Source organism: Ceratotherium simum, chromosome 29 (assembly GCF_057802395.1).
Source record: "Ceratotherium simum simum isolate JZ-2026a chromosome 29, ASM5780239v1, whole genome shotgun sequence".
Classification (NCBI taxonomy): Eukaryota; Metazoa; Chordata; class Mammalia; order Perissodactyla; family Rhinocerotidae; genus Ceratotherium; species Ceratotherium simum.
Genome location: NC_141928.1, coordinates 33,866,116 through 33,891,305, shown reverse-complemented (window position 1 = coordinate 33,891,305; position 25,190 = coordinate 33,866,116). Strand labels below are relative to the sequence as shown.

Sequence of the window (25,190 nt, the reverse complement as noted above, 5' to 3'; positions counted from 1 at the left end):
ACGTCCCCATCTGGACCCCCTCCACCCCGACCCTCCCAAACTTATCTCTCTGGAGCACTCTCTTGTTCTCAATTTTTCCCCGAACAGTTTAGGGCAAGTCTTCCATGAATAGAGTCAGTCAGGATCGATAAACGTTCCCCCTTATACCAGGAATCCTTAGGGTGTGGAGGTGCCCGTCTCTAAGGTAGTAACTTTTTAATTTTTAATATAATTTTTACTTCCTTCAGTCCATTGTTGACCGAAACGTCCTTATGTGACACGTGGCTGTATGTTTTTTGTTATACCACATGTATCATCCTAGAAATTCCTTTACTTCTCTCCTGTATAGGATACTCTGTTTCTTGTATTTCTTGCGTTTAACTTCTTGGTTTTATTGTCCCATTAGTGTGTCTTTCAGTAGCTTCTTGAGAAAGGGTACAAGATGTAAAAAACTTTTGAGACCTTATGTTTGAAAGTGTTTGTATCCTACATCTACTGCTTGATTTATAACTTGGCAAGTGCGTAATTCTAGGTGGGAGATCATTTTCCCTCAGGATTGTGAAAGCCTTTCTCTGTTGTCTCCTACCTTCCGGTGCTGTTGAAGTCTGAAGCCATTCTGATTCCTGACTCTTTATGTGCTTTTTCTCTCCTTGAAGCACGTAGAATCTTCTTTTGGTCCCTAGGGCAATGACATTTCAGTGTTATGCCCTCTCCTAGAAACTTAGTGACTTCTAATTAGAGAAATTTTCTTCAATTAGTTTTTTGATGATTTCTTTTTTCTCTTTGCTATTTCTGGTACTTCTGTTATTTGGATGTTGGACATCCTGGACTAGTCCTTTAATTTTCTTTTCTTTCCTATTTTCTATTTAAAAAAAAAAGTTTGCTGTACTTTCTGAGAGATTTCTCCAACTTTGTCTTCCAGGCCATTTTTGAATTTCTCATTTCTGCTGTAACTCTTAATTTCAAAGGACTCATTTTTGTTCTCATACTGCTCCTTTTTTACAGCATCCTATTGTTTTATGATTACAGTATCTTTTTGTGCTGTGCGTTGTTGATATTCTATCTGCTGTAAGGATGAGATTTTCTTCTATTCATTTTATTTAATGAGTTATTATCTGTTACTTTTTTTTTTTAAGGTTACGTGGCCTTATAACATGAATTAGGGAGTGTTCTTTCTGTTATCTGGATGACTTTGTATAAAAATAGAATTATCTGTTTATTGAATGATTAGCATTAATATGTTTGTGAATTTTCTTTTTAAAAAACACCTTGGTCTCATGCTTTCTTTGAGGGATTTTTTTTTTTAAACAACTGATTTAATTTCTTTAATGATTGTAGTACCACTCAGCTGCTATTTCCTTTTTGGTCAGATTTGATAGTTAGTATGTTTTTAATTATTCATTTCACCTGAGTTTTCAAACTTGCTGCGTAAAGTTGTTTATAATAACCTTTTATTATCTTTTAAACCATAATCCTCATTGATCTATAGTCTTTTTTCATTTCTGGTATTGTTTTTTTCTCTCTCATTCTTTTTCTGTTTCTCTATTCATCTTGCCTTGTTGATTTGAAAGTCTTCAAAGGACCAACTTTTGGCTTTATTGATCTTCTCTATTGTAACTTCGTTTTCTATTTTGGCTGAGATATATCTCTATATCTACATACATAGATATATCTCTATGTATGTATACATATATATCTGTATGTCTATATCTGTATATATCTATATATCTCTATATATTTATATATAGATTTATATATCTATATCTTTATATCTATCTATATATCTATCTCTATATATCTATGTCTTTATATATCTCTATCTCTGTCTATATATCTATATCTATATGTTGCTATCTATATCTCTATATCTATATCTCCATATCTCTATCTCTACCTCTATATATCTATATATCTCTGTGTATCTCTATATCAATCTATATCTATATTTCTCTATCTCTGTATCTCTCTATCTCTATATATCTGTATATCTGTATCTATGTCACCTCTGTATATCTATACCCATATCCATGTCTATATCATCTACCTTTTTCCCTTCTTTTTTATTTTCATTGGATTTATTCCATTGTTCTTTTTCTAACTTCTTAAATTGATGCTTTGTGATTTAATTTTTGGCCATTCTTTTAAGATTTGAGAAAAGAATTTGAAGGAAATGAGGGATCCAGCTAGGTGATGTCTGAGGGAAAAGTGCTCCAGGAAGAGGGAAAGCCCTGAGGCAGAGTCTTCCTGGCGTGTTTGAGAGAAGAGTGAGGCCAGTTTAGTGAAAAGATTTTTCATGACATAATGTGGAAAATAACTACTTACCTCCTTTCGTTTGTCACTCTCCATGCTAAGGTATCTATCTTATGTAGCAGCTATAATGAGTGGAGAGGACACTGTCCCAGCCACTCATTAGTTTTGTGATCTTGGGCTTTTTAACTTCCTTCATATTTAGTTTTCTGATTCATAATTTGTTGTTGTCAGGATTAAATGAGGCAAATGTGACTAACACCTGCACAGTAGGTGCAGAGTGAATGGTTGTTAAATGTTTTTGAGTTTGGCGTACTGAAGTGATTTCCTTCCACTTCAGTGCTGCCTGTTGCCAGTCTGCAAACACATGTAGTCGCTGTCATCAGTGCTCTGGAGTCTAATGTTTTCCTCCTCTGCTCTTTGTTTTCACTGAGCTGGACTTTCCTTGAGATGGTAATTTGGTTTTCTTTCCTCACGTGCCATTGAAAACAGTAGCAATGTTTGTTTTCAGTGTGCTCAGTCTTATTTGTGGTCAGCACCATCCTGCTGAGGAACGCTGACTTGATCATGCACTTGATCAGGGTGGTTCCTGGTCGAGCTGCAGCGCCCGCTGCTGAATCACTTGTCTCTGCTTCCTGGACTGGTACGGTATCTTGCCTTGCTTGCTGAGCCTTGTCTTATTTCTGAAACAGTTCTGTAATAATTTCTTCCCTTAGCCACCATTTCTATTTTATTGCCATCCCAGTTTTGCCCACTTTTATCCCTTAAACCTGAGATTGGCAAAGTTTTTCTGTAAGGGACCAGATGGTAAATATTTTGTGCTTTGCAGGCCACATATGGTGTCTGTCACATATTCTTTTTTACCCCCTCCCATCCCTTAAAAAATATAAAAGCCATTTTTGACCTAATAAATATTCTTCTTATGCATTTGTAATTTTTTTCTGGTTCCTTCATTTTTATTTTTTTACTTTAAATTTTTTTTGTGTGAGGAAGATCAGCCCTGAGCTAACGTCCAATGCCAATCCTCCTCTTTTTTGCTGAGGAAGACTGGCCCTGGGCTAACATCCGTGCCCATCTTCCTCTACTTGATATGGGGAGCCGCCACAGTGTGGCTTAACAAGTGGTGTGTCGATGCACACCCGGGATCCGAACCGGTGAACCCTGGGCTGCCGCAGCGGAGCACACGCACTTAACCGCTTGTGCCACCGGGCCAGCCCCGCCTTCATTTTTAAATTGTGAAATAGAGCATATATTCAAAAGTGTATGAAAACTTACACATTTGGTTTCATGCACGAAAATGAAACAAATTGTGAATCCTACCTGCCAAGCCAAGAAACAGGATGTTGTTGAGACTTCAGAGCCTCTCCCCCATTGCATCTTTCTCTCGCCCACCTGCCATACTGCATTGTGTGGAAATCATTCCTTGCTTTCTTTATAGTTTTACCACATATGATAAATCCCTTGATAATATATTATTTGGCTTTTGGTTGATTTTGAATTTTGTATAAATGGAATCATACTATGTGTACCTTCTTTTGCTCAGCATTATGTGTTTGAGATTTCATTCATGTTAATGAACATAGCTGTAGTGCATTCAGTGTCACTGCTTGTTGAACTCAGTTGTTTGACTATACCACGTCCTCTTACAGTCCGTTTTGCTGTTGATGGACATTTGGGTTGTTTCCAGTCTTTTGTTCTCATGAGTAATGCTGCTGTGAACATTCTTACTCAGGTCTCCTGGTGTACAGGTATAAGAGATTTTCAAGGGCTTTATTTAGTAGTGAAATTGTTGGGCATGTACAAGTCTAGCTTTTCCTGGTAGGGCCTGATTTCCAAAGTGGTTGTACCAGTAAGTTCTCCCCTGAGCAGAGGGTGAGAATTCCCTTTGCTCCTCATGCTTGCCAACATGTGGTATTGTACTTACTGTCAATTTTTGACTATTTAATGAATGTGATGGTGTCTCAGTGTGGTTTAAATTTGCATTTTCCTGATTATTGAACAGGTTGAACATCTTTTCACATATATTGTTCTTATATGCTTCCAAATTATGTTTTTTTTTTCAGGTTGATTTTTATTTATGTATTCTGGAAACTATTTGTTGGCTATATGGGCTATGTTATTTTTTTGTTTGTAGCTTGTCTTTTTATTCTCTTTATGGGACATTCTTTATTTCAGAGTTAAATTTATCAGTCTCTTATGTTTGATTGTCTAAGTCTTGTAGTTTTGCCTTTCACATTAAGGTATTTAATTCACTAGGAATTAAGGAAGTCTTCAAACATATAGAAAAGGAGAAAAAAATAAAGTCAACCTATCCCCATATACCCATCACTCAGCTTCAGTTAGTATAAAAAGTCTAATTTTGTTTTGTCTGTTCTTCCCTCCCCACCTTTTTTGGGGAAGTATTTGAAAGCAAATCCCAGCATCATGTCATTTCACTTGTAAATATCTTCAGTTTTACTGATATTTTGTCTGCTTGATATATGAGTTACAGAGAGGGGCATGTTAAAATCTACTATGGTAGATTTGGCTGTTTCTCATTGTGGTTTTATCAACTTTTGCTTTATAGATTTTGAGCCTATCTTAAAATGCTTAGAATTATTATATCTTCCTGGTGAATAAAATTTTTTATTATTATAAAGGGACCTTCTTTCCTTCTCATAATCCTTTTTGCCCTAAAGTCTCTCTTATGTCTGATATTAGATATAGCCATACCAGGTTTCTTCCATTCCAGGTATGGTATATCTCTCACTATCCTTTTTATTTATTTATTTATTTATTTATTTATTTTTCCCCCAAAGCCCCAGTAGATAGTTGTATGTCATAGCTGCACATCCTTCTAGTTGCTGTATGTGGGACGCAGCCTCAGCATGGCCGGAGAAGCGGTGCATCGGTGCGCGCCCGGGATCCGAACCCGGGCCGCCAGCAGTGGAGCGCGCGCACTTAACCACGAAGCCACGGTTAAGTGGCTACTGATACAACTTTTTGTATCATTAAATTTTTTTCCAATTTCTTTTATTGTGGTAAAATACACATAACATAATTTACTACCTTAACTGTTTTTAAGTATACTGTTCAGTGGTGTTAAATACATTCATAATGTTGTACTACCATCATCACTATCCATCTCCAAAAACTCTTCATCTTGTAGAACTGAAACTCTATATGTATTAAACAATAACTTGCCATTCCCCCTTCCCCCTAGCCCCTGTGACTACCTGTATCATTACATCTTAACATGTATCTCATAAGCAGCATATAGCCAGCTTTTGTATTTTTATCCAACCTATCTTTGTTTTTTGACTGGAAAATTTACTTCATGTAAATGTATTATAAATACTGATGTATTTTGATTTTTTTTCTGTTATCTTATTTTGTACTTTTATCTGCCTTCCCTTTGTTTTTTTTCCTTTCTTGCCTTCTTTTGGATTTTTTTCCTCCATTAATTTCAGTGTTATAGATGCTCGTTCTTTCATTGGTAACCTTAGCAGTTTTAACATGCATATTCAGCTTATCACTTATCAACATTTTAATGTTCATCAATATCTCTGTTCTTCTTAGAACATTGTAATTTCAGTCCCTCCCAATTTGTATGCTATCATTATAATACATTTTAATGTCCTGTCTTAAAAAAATTTAACTGTACAGAGCATTGTTGTTGTCTTATATAGTCAGTATTTTGTCAATATTATCTACAGATTTACACTTTTGTTCTTCATTTGTGTTTTCGTCTCAGATCTTCCTTATAGGATCATTTTCCTACTGCCTTTATAATTTCCTTCACTGACAGTCAGCAGGTGATACACTCACTAAGTTTTTTACTTCTTCCAAATTACTTTTATTTTACCTTCATGAAAGATACTCCTGTTTATATAGAATTCTATTTTATCTCAGTACGTTGCAGGTATTATTTCACTGTCTTTTGGCTATAAATAAGCAATTTGGCTTCAGTATTGCTTTTGATGACAGTCGTCCCTCTTATTCTTGCTTCTTTGAAGGTAATCTTTCTCTTCTTTCTGTCTGCTTTTAAAATATTTTGTTGTTGTTGTTATAGAATCCCACTGTGATATTTCAGTGTCTAGATTCCTTTTTAATAATCCTGTGTGGAATTTATTAGGCTTCTTGGATTTTTAGATCAGTATCTTTTTTTAGTTTTAGAAAGTTTGACCAGAAATTGCTGAGAATATTGTCCTTGCCATTTAACTCCTTCTGGAACTCCAGTCAGATTATTAGATCGTGTGACTGTCTTCCATGTCTCTTAACCTTTTTTTTCGTATGTTCTGTCTCTTTGACTCTCTACTGTGTCTGGGTCATTTCCTCTGACCTGTCTTCCAATTCGCTAATTTACCTTTAGTTTATCTAATCTGACATTAAATCTGCCCATTGAATTTTTCATTTCTAATAATACAGTCTTTATTTACTAGAAGTTCTGTTTGGTTCTTTTTCCAATAGGCTTGCTCTGCTCATGGTGTTGTATTTCCTTGTTTGTTGTGGGTGTGTGTGTGTCTGTGTGTGTGATCTACTTATTTTTCTCAGAACTGTTTCTTGGAAAACGTTTGAGGTCTAGGATAACAAAGTTGGGTTTCTCCAGAGGAGATTGCATTTGCTTCTGTCAGTTGCTCAGGGCCTCTTCCAATCCTTGACTCTTAAAATAAATTCTGGGCTTAAAGTTTTTCAGAACACACAAGTAGTATTTTAAGTTGTAATTACCCATGTGAGGGCTGGCTTGTGGTTTTGATTCTCAGGGGAGGTGTTTTTCTTCCCTTTCTTCAATGCCATGGCTCAGGGCAGCATTTTTCTTTTCTCTTTAAGCAGTCCTCTTGGAATATGGCAGCTCATCTGTAGTTTATTCTCATGTTGAGGGCTGTAGCTTTTTGAGGTGCCAACTTTCTGGGGTCTCTAGACTCTTCATCTTAGGTAGATCAGTATTCTTTCTCTCCTGTTACCAGAGGCCTGCAAAGCCAAAAAAGTTGATAATTGAATTTACCCAGTTTGGCTAATGCCTTTAAGGTCAGAATCAGCTTTAGCAAGCTCAATTGACCTTTCTCTGTTCCTGACTTCATTTAATTTTTGTTCTGAATATTCCTTGCTTTTTTGCCAACTTATGAATGCATTTAAGAAAATGTTTTAAAGTACTTTATCCAGTTATTTTGTTGTTTTCAGCAGGAGGATTAGTATAGGTTCTGAGTCTACCATGTTGGTAGAAATAGGAGAGTCTCTGTTTTTTATATTTTTATATTTCTAATTAGATTTTACTGTTCTTGAGGAATGACTATGCCTTGGCCTTCCTTGCCCTTTTCTATAATGCAGTCTCAGCGTTCATTGTTGTTTTCAGCAGGAGGATTAGTATAGGTTCTGAGTCTACCATGTTGGTAGAAATAGGAGAGTCTCTGTTTTTTGTATTTTTATATTTCTAATTAGATTTTACTGTTCTTGAGGAATGACTATGCCTTGGCCTTCCTTGCCCTTTTCTATAATGCAGTCTCAGCGTTCATTGGACACTCAGTTATGCAAGTAGGCGTGTAGCTAGAAAACACTTTTGAGGGTTTCCATTTTATGTGTTTTATGCCTATTATGTTTTTTAATCTTCCCAATTATTTGGTGAGGTAGGTATATTATTACCTCTGTTTTATAGATGAGTAAACAGAGACTTAGAGGAAGAATTTGGGCATACATCTGGTAATAAGTTGGGCTAGGATTTAGACTCATGACTTTCGACTCAATAATTCTGTGTCCTTTCCACTATCCCATGTTGATTTGTAATTAATGTTATTGACATTTGACATCTCTTGATTATTGTATCTAGATATGAAAATTCTAGAGAAACCATCATATTAATAATATCTGGTTGAAATTATCTCTGAATTCTCACTGAAGGAAATTGTTAGCTGAGTGTTCACTTTGCTTAAACTTTTATCAGTGACTTAAAACAATGTATTGACTTCTGTTACAGAAAGCAGAAAAACAGAAAGGATTGCTCTTTTTTGCTATTGCAGCATTGTGAAATACTTCTGTTGTAAAATTTAGATAATTTTTGTCTTTTCCAACAGATGTGTATGTAATATAGATTGCAGTGGATACAGTTTTAATCCTGTGTGTGCTTCTGATGGGAGTTCCTATAACAATCCCTGTTTTGTTCGAGAAGCATCTTGTATAAAGCAAGAACAAATTGATATAAGGCATCTTGGTCATTGCACAGGTAAATTCCATTCTACTCATCCAGAGACATATCTTTAATATTATATGTACATTTGGGTAGTGTTCCAAATTTGTAAAATGAGAAATTTTTGATGCTTTATTGTTTTTTTATTACTATATATTTTAGAATTTCTTTGTTCTGTTACTAATGTAGACTTTTTTTTTCATTTTCATCACAAACCCTGCTTCTTGGTTGTTTATTTAGTTACTAAGCTGATCCTAATGTGGACTCGTAGATAAATTTATAGTTCTTAAAGGTTGTCTCAAATTTGTAATGGTTATAGCTGTTTAAGAATTAGTCAACTTATTTTAATTATAGTAAAACTATAAGTATTGCCATATATTTCTTAATCTTTTTTTCTAGAGCATAATAGTTTACTTTGTCTTCACATTCTCCCTGTAGTTTTTGCCCCTACATTTTATGTACGTTAGAGATTGTGGTGTGAAGTTATAGAATGTAAGGAAAAATTATTACCTGCAGTTTAAAAATTCTTTTGCCCTTCTTGCTTTTTGTCATAGTTTAGAAGCCATGATACCAATTAAGAATGAGTTTTTGTTTTCCATCCTTACTAGAACTCCCGGTTACTAAAGGCAGAGGTTCTCAACCTTCTTCTTCAGTGATGCACACATGGGCTAGGATAGTGTATTATTTCCTAGTAACACAGAAGGGCCAGGCGCATTCTCATGGACTGGGATTGTGCATCTTTCCTGCTTACTAGGTCTCACCACCGTCACTCCATCCCCTCTCCTTTTTTTGGACTTTTTAAAGGGATATGTTTTTATCTGAGTTAAGGGAAAAAGTTGTAAGCCAAAGTTTGGTACTTTATATTGGTAACAAATTATTTATGAAGTACTCTGCAACTGATTGCAGTACCTCTGGTCTAAGCTACCAAAGAATACTCAAGAAGCTCATCAGAGGATTCCCAGGTGGGGTCAGGTTTGGGCATGGTAGAGGAAACCGTTTGCTATAGGGACCCCTTGTAGGTAGATAGTCCACTTAGCTTTAATCTTGAAGAAGTAATATGGTTTGTTTATCTTTCATGGGGTGGCATTTAGAGCTTAGATTGAAAGAGTAGCTTAGAGAACTAGTGTCTTTTCTGAAGGACTGGTGCGTGGTTGAATGCTACTACATGGGATTTCAAATTCAGAGCAGTTGGTCAAGCTTGAGAATTTTGTTAATTGAAATTCATGCAGATTTAGAATCTTTGGAGTAGTTGTCCTTCACTTTTATCTTGGTGTTTCCCCTTAGTATTTCCATTCATGCCCAGCTATACCTTCTCTTTCCTCCCCGACTATGTATTAGGAAGCCAAAGCTTGTGCTTCCCAGCAGGTACTTATGGTTCATTTACAGTCTTCCCAGCCCAAATACAATTCATCAGTCGGGTCATTTTTATGGCAAATTTTGTCTGATAACACAGCTGAGATTCCACATTTATCTTAATCTGATACGTTTCCAGGGAAACAGTGGTAGGAGAAGGTAAATCTTGAGACCATTTTCCCTTGGAGAAAGGATTAATCCCTTCTCTTCAGGGTATGTGCTGTTTTAGTAAGCACAGGGAAGCCTTTGTAAGGAGATGACATTTGCACTGAAGTCTAAATTAAATTAGACTGTTCATCATGCAAAGCGCATGTATATCTGGGATGCCTTGAGGCCTGAGATAGAAATGGCACAATAGATCGAGAGAATGGTGGAAAATATGAGCAGGATAAGTGGACAGAGAGTTGGGAAGCTTTGGATTGGGAGGTTCATGGTGTGACTTAAACATCAAATGTATCTTGATTTGAAAACTGTTTTCTCTTTATAGACACAGATGACACTAGTTTGTTGGGAAAGAAAGATGATGGACTGCAATATCGACCAGATGTGAAAGGTACTGAATCATGATTTTCCAAATTTTGGCCAACTACTGAAATATGGTAACTGGCTGTTCTATTTCTGTTATAACAACCCTTCCAGCTTTGCTCTCTGTAGCAATGTACATCAGTTTATAGACTACTCTCACATAGGTTGTTTTTTTTTTTTTTTTTTGTGAGGAAGATCAGCCCTGAGCTAACATCCGATACCAATCCTCCTCTTTTTGCTGAGGAAGATTGGCCCTGGGCTAACATCCTTGCCCATCTTCCTCTACTTTATATGAGATGCCGCCACAGCATGGCCTGACAAGTGGTGCGTCGGTGTGCGCCAGGATCCGAACCTGTGAACCCTTGGGCTGCTGAAGTGGAGCGCGCGCACTTAACTGCTGTGCCACCGGGCTGCCCCCTCACATAGGCTTTTTTTAAATTGAGATTTTTATTGAGACAATTGTAGATTCACATGCAGTTGTAAGAAATTATACAGAAAGATCCCTCATATATGCTTTTAAAATCCGCTTTACTTCTCTAGAATCTACTATTAACAGTTGCCCTCTGTGCATAGGTCTTTGAACCTTATTCCCTCTGCCTGGAACTCTTCTTTGCCTAATATTCATCCTGTCAGTCTCAGCTTAGAAGTTATTTCCTTTTGGGAAGCATTCCTTGACCCTTAAATCTAGGTTAGGAGCCTCTCTTATGAACCCCCCCATCCCATAACCTACTGTAATTGTAATTGTCTTTTTTTTCATCTGTATCCCTGTCTAGACTATGAGTTCTGTGAGGACAGGAGACTGTATCTGTCATGTTCCCTTTTCTGTTCGTAACACTTTGCAGGATGTCTGCACATACTTAGGTGCTCCATATTTGTCAAAAGAATGGATGCAGCTCAAAGAAGCTGTAGGATTCATTTGTACAAGTCTTACCTGTAGTAAAGGCTGGAGCAGAGATTGGATTCCAGGTCTCTTGACCTCAAGTCCCATGCTCTTTCACTTCTCATCTTCATATCTGTTGTTTCATTACTCTGAGGGGCGAGGACCAGTGGGAACATTGAGGCTCAATGAGGTTATATCTAGTGAACTGAAGCAGGTCTACATCTTGGGACTCCTAGAACAGGACTTCTATATAATTGCTCTTTCAGCCATGCATCATCGACCCATTTGTTTGGTTATACTAATGGACAATTTTTTTAGATATGTGATCTACCTTTTATGCCTAATTTCTAAAAAACATGTAAAATGAGAATAATAATGGTACCTATCTCATAGGGTTTCATAAAAATTAAATGAGATACATGTCAAGTGCTTAGAACAGTATCTGATATACTCATATGTGCTCAATAAGGGGTAGCTATATTATCATTGAATAATTTATTTCCCTCACTTGAATTATGTCAAACCTGAATCCATTATAATCTATTAGCCCTTGAAATATTAGTTGCCTATGTTGATTAAAGTGCTGTATTTAAAATAGGAAATCTCCTGTATTCCCATAGGAGATATAATAGATCAGCCCCAGTTTTGTTCTCTGTACTGACAGTACCTGACCAAAATAGGAAGGATATTTTTCAGTAGGTATAAGCTCATACTTACAGCAATTTGGGGAATTGTGTATGCCCAAAATACTTGTCTGCCTTTGATAAAATCTCAGGGATAATTTAGTGACTAGGCCACTTTTGACATACTGAAAATTCTTTACACGTAAGAATTGATCTGTAACGCAAGCTATCATAATCAGTAAATATAATTTATTATGTGCCTACTTTATACTGGTTATTTTACCAGACACTGTTGGTGGAAAGAAAGATATAATATGTGACATCCATCTTTAAAGAGCCTGTGATATAATTTCTACTTCTAACAAAGTAGAAATTGGTTATTGTCATAAATGTATTGTGGTGAAGAAGTGCAGTGGGAATTAAGAAAAGAAGAGATTACTATCTGGTGGGAGATAGTGAGGATCTGAGAAACTTCCTGGAAGAGGTGGAATTTGAGCTGAACCTTGAAGGACAGTTAAGATTTGAACAGAGGTCAAAAGGATATTTAAGGAGGATGAGAGAGCATGAGCAGAAGTGTGAATGCAAACATTACAGTAGGATGTGTTGGAGAATGGTAAGGAATCCTTTTTTGGCTGGGGAGTAGGGGCCTTAACAGGTAGAAGTGGAAGGCAAGACTAGAAAGATAGTCTTGGGGCCAGATCGTGTAGTGTCTTGATTGCTCTGTTATCCTGGAGAATTTAAACTTTATTTGCAGGTAGTGGGGAGTCATTAATATATTTGAAAAAGGCTATGTAGTTAACCAGTTGAATGAATGATACCTGGCAGGAACATTGTGCTTATTATATATGTTGGACTGGAGGCAGGGAGATCAGTTAGGTAGACTCAAAAGGAATAGACTTCTGTTTAGATATGAGGGATAGAGAGTTCAAGCTCAGATGACTTGGATGATGGATTCTATTTATAGAACTAAGGATATTGGGAGGGGAAAGGTGTAAGGTAAGGGAGGAGTTGATGGTGGAGGTGATTAATTTTATTTTGGAGTTCGTGTTGCTTGTGGAACTCATGCAGGTGGCTTTGTTTAGCATAAATTTGTGAGCCAGTCCTTGGATAGAGAGGTGATAGCTGAAGTCAGGGAATGAGTGAGCGAGACTATAGAAGCTGCATTGTCTAGTACAGTATACACTGGCTACATGTGGCTATTTAAATTTAAATTCATTAAAATTAAATAAAATTAAAGATTTTGTTTCACAATCATACTATCCCTATTTCAAGGGTTTGATAGCCACATATGACCAGTGGCTACCATAATGAACAGCACAGATATAGAGCATATCCAGAGGTGCATAAGGTTCCAGTGGACAGCACTGTTATTTAGAAAGGACAGGAGGCCCAGTTTAGGATGAAGCAGAAGGAGGATCCAGAGGAAAAAACTAAGAAGAGTACAGTAGCACAGAAGCCAAAAGGGAAAGGTTGGCTAGTAGTTTAAAATACTGCATAAAGGTATTAGAGGATGAGCATTGAATTTGAAGACAAGGGGATCATTGGTAGTCTTGAATTACGGAGTTTCTGTAGAGTTATATAGATGAAATCCAAATTGTGAAGGAGTTAAGAAGTTCCTCTAATAGTGAGGAATAGAGGTCAAAGGTAACTCTATTTTGTATTTTTACCCCATTTGCTTTCATTTTTTGTTCTCACAAGCATTTATAGGAGGCCCTTAGTAAATAGTTGTGTCCCCAGTACACAACCAAGACTAGGTAGGTCGGCAGGGAGCTAGGGATGGAGGCTACAAAGTGAAAAGCAGGAACACGGCATCAGCAGGAAGCTAGAAAAACTGGAAGATGGTGCTCAGTAAGAAGATCTTTTGAAGTTGAGCTCTTGGAGAAGAGTGCTTGTGTTTGAATGTCCAGCACGGTGGCTGAATTAGTGCTTTCCTTGGGCTGTTGGAAAACTTTTGGTAAATAGTGAAATTGCAGTGTTAGAAGCTTTGTTTTAGATGTTGAAGTCATAAAGGATATGATGGTTGAGCGTGAGTGTGTGGGAGATGGGTATGTGACATTTAAAAAACTTGATCGTAGAACATTTTAAACATGTAAGCAGAATAGTATAATGAACCCTCATGTACCTAATACTCACCTTCAGTGGTTGTCAGCATTCTGTCATTCTTGTTTTGTCTGTATACCTCCACCCACTTGATTGTCATTATTCTTATTTTACAGATGTCTTTTTGAGCTGTAATTTACATGCACTGAAATGCACAAATGTTAGCTATCAATTTTGACAGATGGATACACCCCATGTACACTACACCATATCACAATCTAGAACATTTCCCTCTACCCAGGAAGTTCCTTTGTGGTGTATGACATTTTAATGTGGCCGTTTTTATTTTCAGCCTGAAGTCTAACCATAACACCTTTTTATTACCAGGACATTCTCGCTTCGTTCCTGAGCTTCACCCCAGGCAGCCTTCACCCCTCTTTGACCTCATTCTCTCTGTAGTCTCTACTCCTGCTGCCCAGGGATACCAGAGACACCGAGGTGTCAGTATTGTTGTTTCCATTACTTGGTGGCTGCTGTTTATATATTTTAATACAGCTCTTTTGATGTGCCCTTTTTAAAATGATCTTGATAAATTTGCTTCATCAAAAGGTAAGACTGTGAGCCAGGTGCTAAAATCATTGAAGGAAGTCTGAGAGTAGGTGTTGTGGAGCGTGGTAGAGTCGTGATGAGGATGGTTAGAAGGCCGTGTAGGTGGATGGCACAGACCCCTAAGAGAGGAGGGTTGTTGGGAGACGAGAGTGGAACGCTGATCTGGAGGTGACAGTGGTAAGCACGGCAGGGGAGGGTGGAAGGAAAGGGGATGTAGGAGGTGATGTGGTCTTGGTACATCCAGGAGATGAAAGGAGTACTTTCTAAGGGAATAGCTTAGGTAGTGGGTGAGTTTATTCACATTAGAAAAGGTGTCTCGCTGGGCAGAGTGGAGCAGTTAGGAAAAGAAGGGTTGGTGTGGAGAACAGTGGGGTTAGAATGACAGAGTGGGAGGTGTTGGAGGGTAGGTAGGCGTTTATACCTAGATAGATACTTCTTTGATGGGGTCCAAGGAGACGGGGGTTAGGGAAGGATGCGTGGAGGGATACGTTAGTGATGAAGCTTGGGGTGCAGGGTGGTATAGGGGAAGCAAGAAAGAGTATATTGAGTTTTTTAACTGTAAATAATGAACCCTAGAGTTACTGATGTGGTATTGATGTCGTTGTTGTGGCCTCAGCAGTTGACCTTCTTGGTTGTTAATAGCAACTCCTCGTGCTTTATTTCGGTTGTACATTGATGGAGCAGGACAGATAGCCAGTGGAACATGCCTTTGCAGATGAGCCATCTGGCACTGGGTTTTCTTATAACGTCATCACTTAGAACCATACTCCTTTGTGTTTGAAAACACTGCTGCTGGTGGTGGATTTATTTCTGAATGCTTCTGTGGGGGAGGGAGCGACTGGGTGACCAAGTATACTCTTTATATTGCACACACACAAACATTGTTCAGACACTGGCACTGCAGCTGTTGTTCCTGGAGCCTGTCACCACTTGCCTGAGGGCATTGTTTAGACAGGACCATTCTGTGCCCAGTTCTTGCTGTGCGGAGGCTACATCTCTGCTGTGGTTTCTGAAAACATGCTTTATTACATCTTTAAAGCCTTTTTATCTTTCCTTTTTGAAGTGATGTAATTTACTTTGCCTACAGAGCGAGTGCTTGGACATTCCATTTTTATCCATTCCCTGCACATCTCCCAGGGAGCTTGGTGGCATGATACTGTGTGGAGTCAGGCTTGCTCTACACTTAAAGGCTGTGTGGCCTGATTTCTCTGAGCCTCAATGATCACATCTATAAAGTGGGGGCAGTAATATCTACTGCCTGGGATTACTCTGAATATTAAATGCTTTATCACTGAGTTCATTATTGATGTTATTATGGTGATTGTTATTACTTTTCTTTTCTAGTGTCATTGTTGGTAGCCTGGGTGTGCTCAGAGGTCCACTTCTCGACAACATGTATAATATGATTCATGAGTAACATCAGTAGGATAGTCATCCGTTCAACAATGATTAATTGAGTGCCGTCTTATGTGGCAGGTGCTTTCACAGATTTGTGTTGTTATTTAATCCTCATCACAACCGTGTTGTTCTCATTTGGCAGATGAAGAAGCTGAAATGGTGAGATCTTGTGGCTCATGTAGAATGGCAGAGAAGGACTAGAATTCAGACTTTCTTACCTAGACTCTGGTGCTCTTTCTCTGTATCACAATTATTCCAGAATTCTCTTCTGCCCCCTTGCTTGCTTGCTTTACTTAATTTCCTGGCTTATTTCAATTAACATAATGTCCTCAAGCTTCATCCATGTTGTAGCAAATGTCAGAATTTCCTTTCTTTTTAAGGCTGAATAATATTCCATTGTATGTATATACCACATTTTATTTATCCGTTCATCCTTTGATGAACGGGTTGTTTTCATGTTTTAGTTATTGTGAATAATGCTGCTATGAACATGGATGTATAGCTGTCTCGTTGAGATTCTGCTTTCAGTTCTTTTGGGAATATACCCAGAAGTGGAATTACTAGATCATATGGTAATTTTATTTTTAATTTTTTGAGGAACCACCATACTGTTTTTCACAGCACCCGTATCATTATACATTCATATCAGCAGTGCACAAGGGTTCCAGTTTCTCCAGATCCTCACCAACACTTGTTATTTTCTGGTTTTTGGATAGTAGTCATCCTAATAGGGATGAGGTGTGCTATCTTGTAGTTTTGATTTGCATTTCCCTAATGCTTAGCGATATTGAGCACCTTTTCTTGTGTTTGTTGACCATTTGTATATCTCTTTTGGAATAGAGCCATTTTACGTAATTCTGTATGAAGAGCATCTTCAATAAAGAGAACACTTCTGTCTACTAAATGCTTAAATGTACTGGGCTTAGTTCTGGGTGCCACTCTTAAAGAGGGTTGTTTCGAACTTTCTAAAGGATGGGGACTGGGGAAGTTTGACCTTAAAAAGTTGGTGGGCAGTGGGTTAGGGGTGAACAGACTTGGGGAAATCTATACAAAGTTAAAGAAAGATGTCATTCAACATAAGGAAAATTTGATAATATTGGAATTAACTATACTATCTTGAGTTCTTTACCTCTGGAAGTGTTAGAGTAGAAACAAGATCTTGGTGTTATAACTAAAGGGATTCCTTCATCAGACCAGTGGCCTCCAGGGAGTTTGTGAGCTCATTTACTGTCTAAGCACCTTCAAGCCCTATTTAGTTTTTGTGTATCTCCAGTGTCTGTTCGTACTGCTGAGCTCCAGCTTGGCTGTTTGTTGCCACAAGTTTGGATTGTGTAGTCACCTGGTCCTCCTGGTTCCCCTGCCCCTGTATCTTGCATACTGGTATCCAATTAATTTTTTAAATAGCTTTTTGATTTATAGTTTACATACCATTAAGTTCACCTGTTTAAAGTGTGCAAGTCAATGTTTTTTTAGTATATTTACAGAGTTGTGCAAGCATCACATTATAATCTAATTTTAAACCATTTTCATTACCCGAAAAGAAACCTCACACCCCTTAGCAGTCATTTCCTATTCCTCATAACCATCTGCCCTGGGCAACCACTGTCAATTAATTTTTTATGTAAAACATGGCTCTCATTGTGTTGCTCTCTGACTAGGAGGTCTTCAGTGTCTTCCTAGTCTGTATTATTAAGAAAACGTTTCTCACCTGGAGTTAAAATTTTTCCGTAATCTGATTTCAGCTTTTATTTCCAACTTTGACTTAGACCCTTCCCCAGTCTGAATATAACAGCTCTTGGTAGGTTCATCTACTCCTTGTTCTTGAGAATGATATGTGTGTCATACCTTCCTTTTGGTTTCCACCATTCGTCTATCTAAATCTATCTATGCTTTGAGACCTAACTTGAGTTCTACCCTTTCTATGAAACCTTCCCCGAGTAGTTTTGCCTACAGTGATTTCTCCTTTGAACTTGAACTTCTGTAGCACCTAGTATTGTAAGACCTTCTTTTGGCATTTAATTGTAAACTGTCATGGGGGACCCCTTCCCTTGTATTGTTCAGCTTTTTGTGTATATATGTTGATTCTCTAAATTGATTATAAGCATCTGAAGGGCAGGAACCGTGTATACTTTTTCTTTGTATCTTCTTAGCTTAGCTGAGCATATGGCTATACACAGAAATGGTGTATAAGTGTAATGGAATGAATAGTGTTGGCATTGAGCAGAATGCTGAATTTGGACTCTGTGACAGCCACAGACTTCAGTCTTGTTAGACATGTCCATGTTTTATATGGCTTTGCTCTGTCTGGAGCTTGATACCATATTCTTTCATTAATTCACTCAGTAAACACTGTTGGTGCCATATTTTGTCTATTAATTTCTCAAAACTCTGTTCTTAATTTAGTTAACTTTTTCTTATTGCTGTCATGTAGCTGAATTCTCTGAGAGCTTTCAGCTCTGCATTATTCTTGCAATTTCCTGTTGTTTATAGGCCTTTTCACATGGAAGAGTAGTATATTACCACCAGGTCTCTAGACCTAGGCAGTCTTGTTGTTGTGCACATTATAGAACTTTATTATTATAGGTTGTCACATAACCTCAGTCTCCATAATCCCGTTATTATACTCTCATGGTGTATCATTACCACAAAAGTGTCATGTTTGGAGAAGTCGCGGGGCAATGAGTGCTGTGGGAGACAGTTGCATTCCTCAAGTCACTTATGGCTTGATTGTGAATGTAGAATAGCATTTTTAGTTTGAAACCATAGCAAGGAAAGTGCTACATTCTAAATGTTAGAATTATGAAGAAATGAATAATACAAACAGATTCTCAAGGAGCTCACAGTTTCATTGTAGAGATGAGGGTTAAATAAAATATATTATTAAAATTATATGATTAAATTTATAATTATATGATTAAATTTTAAATATGATTAAAGTTAATTTCCCGATTTCTTTTTACTTTTATAAAAATATAGCTACTAGAGGGGCTGGCCTGGTGGCGTAGCGGTTAAGTGCACACGCTCCGCTTCGGCAGCCTGGGGTTCACAGGGTCGGGTCCTGGCACAGACCAACGCACCACTTGTCAAGCAATGCTGTGGCGGCGTCCCATATAAAGTAGAGGAAGATGGGCATGGATGTTTGCCCAGGGCCAATCTTCCTCAGCAAAAAGAGGAAGATTGGCAACGGACATTAGCTCAGGGCTAATCTTCCTCACACACACACATAAAATATAGCTACTAGAAAAAGAAATTACATATATGTCTCATATTATACTTCTCTTGGACAGTGCTGATCTCCTTCACCTCCCTTAGAGAGAAGAAGTGATGTGACCAAGGTCGCAAAATAGCAAAAATCTCCTTAAAATTGAGGACTTATATGTTGGATTTCTTGACTTCTTGTTCACTTCTCTTTCTAGGCATAAATTAGTACAATGTAAATACATAAATTTTGAGGTAAAATGGCATCAGTTTGGTCTTTGAGAGATGACATGATCTCTCTGCTTTAGTTATCCTATCATTGAGCTTAGTAATCATTAAAATTTTTTCCTTTTATATGTAAATTTTGATCTCCAGATAATCTACGTTTTTAGTTCTCAGTTTTTTCACACTGGGTGCCTCTATTCCCACTTCCCCCACGCTCTTCCCCTTCCCATACACGTGTGTATATATATATATACACACACACAGCCTCCTATTTCGTTCCTTCTTAATGTATTTCCATTAACATTCTTCAAATTTGTTAACACCTTTCTTTATATTTTGGGGAGGTAAGCCTTTGCTGTTACGTGATGTGCTATATAGATAGCTGGTTGTTTTAGTCTCTTACATGCATTAATTATCTCGCATAATCCTCTCAAAACTGCATGAAGTGTAGGTCCTATTATGATCCTGATTTCACAGTTAGGAAATCTCAGTCTTAGAGAGGGTAGTATGCTCAAGGTCACACAGCTAAATAATGCACAGAATCTGCAAGCTGGAACTGTAAGATAGAAACGGCAGGAAGCCTGGGAATTTTTCCTATGCGTGGACAGGCCTGTAGACATTGGGGAACTCTGGGTCCATAGAGCTGAGGATTAATGTATTAGTGTATATGCCAGGAAAAAAAGTACGAAAATCCATTACAAAATGTGTGGGTATGTGAATGAGTATGTGCGTATGTAAGTATATGAGAGAGAGAGAAATAGGGATGGAGAGAGAATGAATGAATGTATTTGATTTTGAAGACTGGGTCCCCATGTCTTCATCTTTCCTGCTCTTTCTATCTTTCCTTCCTGACTTCCTATTTCTGACAGTGGAGTTACTCACTACACTTCCATTTTCTTTACTTCAACTCGGTTCGGTTCAAATCAGTATACCTAAGTCTGAACAGATGTTCATCAACATGTTTACAATGGTTCTCTTTGGATAGAGGGATCTCAGGGGATTTTACATTTATTTTTTATTTGTTTTCTGTGTTATTTGAATTTTTTACAATAGCATTTACTAAGAAAAACTAGAGAAAGAACAGCCAAAGCTATTTTCATTTGGAAAAAAATCAATAGTTTTCATTCCAAAAATAAACCTTTCACCCTAAAATTTCAGAATCCCATAACTTGCTCTCTGCCATTCCAGTGTTCTTTGGCCTCAATTTCATAGCCCTCAGGTGAGTGATTAGAGTAAATTAATTCTCCAAAAGCCAATGCTATATATACCATCTCTCTGTCACAGAGGTGAGCTTTCTTCTAGAAATAGCATTTATTTCTTTAGCAAAGATAATTAGTTTCTTTGAGCAGATTGTTTTTAAACAAAGTAGCTTGTAGTGGTCACATCCTGCAGATATTTTCAAATACTTTGAATCTAAACAAACAGGTTGTTTGTGGCATAATGGGACCTTGGTTCTTATCCACCCACCATCTGATAAATTTCCTTTCCAAATTAACCCAGTAAGGGGTGAATTTATTTGTTGTCACAGAACCTCTGAAAAGTCCATGTTTTTCAGTTTGCTTTTCACTGTTTATTCACCTGGTTTATGTTCTTTTAAGATGCTAGTGATCAAAGAGAAGATGTTTATATTGGAAACCACATGCCTTGCCCTGAAAACCTCAATGGTTATTGCATCCATGGAAAATGTGAATTCATCTATTCTACTCAGAAGGCTTCCTGTAGGTAAGTCAGTACCTCCAGATCAGAGGTGAGAAATTTTTCCATCGGTGGTCACTGCTCTATAGAGGGCAATGAAATGTGTGTACTAAATATTATCAGAAAGTAATATTTATTTGCTGTAGAGAGGTAAAAAAACAAATTAGCGGCATCATTTGGAAAAAAATTGGCAAGTAATATGCAAAAACAAAATCAAATGTTGTATTAGGGGTTTGAGATTATGGGCTGACCATTTTTAATATAATGTTATGTATTTTTTAATATAAAAAATAAATGTGCTATATTCCAACACTATTTTGGTTTTTAGGCGATCTGTCACAAGGTGGTTGAAGGACTAAAGAATGTGTTAAGAACAGAGAACATGTAACTCAAAATATATACTAAAGTGGATTTCTAAAAATAAGGGGATGGGGATGTTAGAACCAGGTGTGATGTGAGAGATGGAAATGGAAAGGGTGTAAATCTTCCCTCTCTGAGTCCAGAGAGGCTGTGTGACTTGTTCAGGATCAGCAGCAAGTTAGAAATAGAGCTGGGACAAAACTAAAGCTCAGATTTCCTGATACTCAACCTAATTTCCTGATACTCAACACTAATACGTTAATCCTCAGCTCTGTGGACCCAGAGTTCCCCAATGTCACAGACGTTGGTCTGTGTCTGTCTACTGATAACGCTTGTGCTGCTGCTGCTGGGACCTCATCCTCTACCTCAGATTGGTCTAGGTAGCCAGGTAATGTTTCTGTAGACAAGGGGAGATGGCTCTCATTCTGCTCATTCCTGCCTCCCACAGGTTGCCAGAATCCTTTTTTCCCTTTGTTAGTCAAAACATCAAAACATGGACAAATATTATACTTTTCTTTTGTGCTATCAACCTAGAAGCCAGTGAATCTTTCTCTCTAAGAAGTAAAAGAAAGCTATTGGAAATCAGGTCTCCTGGTCCCTCTACTCCTTTAGCTTCCCTCTCGGACTCTTTCTTTTTCCTCCTCTCTTCCTATTAAAAAACAAAACAAAGCACTATAAACTGTTAATGGTTAAGTAATTCTTTATTAAATTTAAGCTTTTGGCTTTTTCCTGATTGAAAGTTCTCCTTGTCTTTGAAGGAGCTAGCTACCCCTCACCCCTCTTTTTCCCGAACATTTAAAAAATACAGCTGTACAAAAGAGAACAAGCCAGTAAAATTAATCGACATGTAACATTATATTAGGCCAGTTTTAAAACAAAATCATACAGTGAATTGCTCATTTGTCTCACAGTGGCATACATATCTTGATACAAGTTCAGATCGTGTTGTTCTCTTAGGATGGGGCATCTTTCAAGATACCTACATGAGGGGTGAGAGAGGATGATGTCCTGATAATGAAGTGATATCAGGTCACTTTGTAGTATTTTCGTAATTGACAGTAAGAGGATTGAATTGTGCAGTGGTTAAAGGCTTTGGAATCAGATACACCAGATTGGCCAGTGATCAGCTATGGTCTTTGGAAGTTACTTAAAATTTTTAGACCTCATTTTTCTCATTTCTAAAATTGTAATAATAATAGTGCCTACCTCTGAGTGTTGTTAAAATTAGAGGAGATAATATATGTAGAGCGCTTAGTGCACCTGGTGCACAGTATGTATTTAATAAATAGCAATTGATATTTTTAGGTGGGGACTCAGTTTTGTTCACCGCTGTCTTCCTAGTACCTCGCATAGGACCTAGCCCAGTATCTACTCAGTAAATGTGTTTTGAATGACATGATGATTATCAACTTTTCCCTCTTCTCTAGACCAGAGGTGTTTCTTAAATGCTAAAGAATCTCTTTTCTGTACACTTATAAACCCTGAAAAGCAGTTGATGTTTTTTCTTCTGTCTGTGTATTTCAGTGTCATATCATTAGGCCATAACGTCACATGCACCTCCGTAGTAGGTGAGTGTGTTTGGGTGGCAGTAAACAGGCAAGGGTGAACAACCTTTAGCCATAGTCCTACTATTAGGTTAAAATCTTCTAGCATTATCTCACAATTAATTTGTTTGTTTACTTAATTATTTCTTACTTTGTACCAAATTTTATCTGGCACTGGGATCTCAAATTGGAATATTCCAGGGATCCATGGATCTTGCCTTTAAAAAAACATACAATCTGATGGAAAAGACTGACAAATAATAAGCAGTTATAATTTGAAAAATGCTGTCATACATGGATACACACAAGATGATTTGGGACTTCAGACAAGGCACTTCAATGTGAAGGGGGGGGCGTAGGGGACATTATGGGAGGAGGGACAGGTCTTACAGGAACATTTCTGCCATCCCAGAGCTTGTCCTTTATTTTTAAGGCAGCAAGAAGCCATTTAAGGATTTAAGTAACAAAGATGTGATCAGAACTGAAAGCCACTCTGGTGGCTTTGTGGGAAATGGATTAGGAGACTGTATATTAGTAAGAAGTGGGAGTCTGAACTTAAGTAGAGGAGTTGTAGTGAGACTGAGATAAGTAGCTGAATTGCAGAGAAAAAATAACGTGGTTGAGTCCATAGGTTTTGGTGACCAGCTGCGTATGAGGATAGGAACGTGGGGGTTGGTGGAGGGTGGTGGGAAGGACGAGTCAAGAGTCTCCTGGGTTTTTGGCTAAGGCAGAATTGAGTGGAGAAATACAATGGGAAGAGGGAAGAGATTTAGAGGGAAATGAGGTATTCAGTTTAATATTCTTGGTCTCAGGTGCCTGTGGGGTATCCACTTATGGATGTCTAGTAGGCTACTGGATATATTTTGGTTTTAGAACTCATGAGACAGATGGCAGGTTGAAGACGTACATTTGGGAATCATTCCATTTCTAGCATATCCCTTCTGCTTCCTACCCAGCAGTCCTTCCACCCCATTAGGCCTCCTATTGACCCTGTCTCCTTTTCAGTGTCCCTCACCCCCTGCACGTCCTCATCAGCTCCTTACTCAGCTTAAATTCCATGGACAATCACTGTAGTCCTTTTGCTTCATCATACTCACGTGACAAAACTGTCATACTGGTTCGTTCTGACTCCCCACCTACTGCATGCCTACACCCATGCAGCTGAACATGGCTGTTGTTGAAAGGCACACCACCAAGTTAATTAGTCTCACTGATGTTTATACTCTGCATGGGCCTTTCACACTGCCAGGCAGTCATTCTGTAACTGTAGTCCATTCATTCTCCTCTTTCCCAGATGACTGCTCTATGCCTTCACCTCTCGCTTCAGATTGTCAGTACCTCCTCTTGTCCTCACTCTCGGCTGATGATCTTGTTTCCAAGTTCACTGAGAAAATTGAAGCAATGTGAAGAGAACTTATATAGACTTTCACTCTCTACCAGCAATTCTCTCTTTTTCTCCATGTCATATATCTTTGTATAAGTATATTTTATATATATTCATACATACATTTTTATTTCTTCTATTTTGGAAAAAAACCCCTGGTTCTCACTTGCACCAGCTACTGTCCTTGGTAGGAGAACTTGAAAGAGTTGTCTGTGGTCTGTCACCAGTTCCTCACTTCCTGTCTCTCTTGAACCCACTCCAGTAAGCCTTTGCCCCCAACACTCCACTGAGACGGTTCTTGTGGTTAAATTCAGTGGTCAATTCTTAGTCTTAAATTACTTTTGAACGATCAATAGCATTTGACATGGTTGGTTCATCACTCCTTTTGTGGGATAAGCATTCCTCACCTGGCTTCGGGATTACACTCTCTCTTGGTTTTCTCCTACTTCACTGGCCATTCCTTTCAGTCCTCTTGGCTGGTTCCTCTTTTGCTCCCTGACGTGTCCATGTGGGCATGCACCAGGGTCCAGTCCTGGTCCTCTGTGTTAGTGATCCCATCCCGTCTCAGGGCTTTATCTGACATACGCTGATAACTCCTAAGTTACGTAAATCCCAGACCTCTCTCCTCAGCCTGAAACTCAGATCCCTCTCCCTCGTTGATATCTTCACGTGGATTCTGACGCCTCAACTCAGTAGGACCTAAGCTGATCTCCTGATCTGCCTCCCCTCTCCTAAACTTGCCCCACCTGCAGCCTTCTCTCTCTCAGTTGATGCCAGCTCCATCTTTTCATTTGCTCAGACAGAACACCTCGGATGCGTCCTTGACTTCTCTCTCTCTCTGATGCTCTTATCCAGTCAGTTGGGAAATCCTATTAGCTCTGTTTCAGAATATATTCAGAATTTGATTACTTCTCACTATTGCCACGGCTGTTCCTGGTCCAGGCCACTATTTTTTCTCTCTGGCGTTGCA

At 38.1% G+C, this 25,190-nt stretch overlaps 1 protein-coding gene across 3 annotated transcripts in view; it reads left to right on the top strand.

Annotated features, from left to right (window-relative positions):
• The window catches only part of LOC101394124 (myb/SANT-like DNA-binding domain-containing protein 3), a 125,441-nt gene that overhangs the window by 88,047 nt on the left and 12,204 nt on the right, over positions 1–25,190 (top strand). For all 3 annotated transcript variants that reach the window (XM_087419397.1, XM_087419398.1, XM_004423259.2), the window contains 3 exons: positions 8,274–8,422; positions 10,227–10,292; positions 20,836–20,959. In XM_087419397.1, coding sequence (XP_087275523.1) covers positions 8,274–8,422; positions 10,227–10,292; positions 20,836–20,959 — 339 coding nt within the window. The remainder of the gene's footprint in view (positions 1–8,273; positions 8,423–10,226; positions 10,293–20,835; positions 20,960–25,190) is intronic.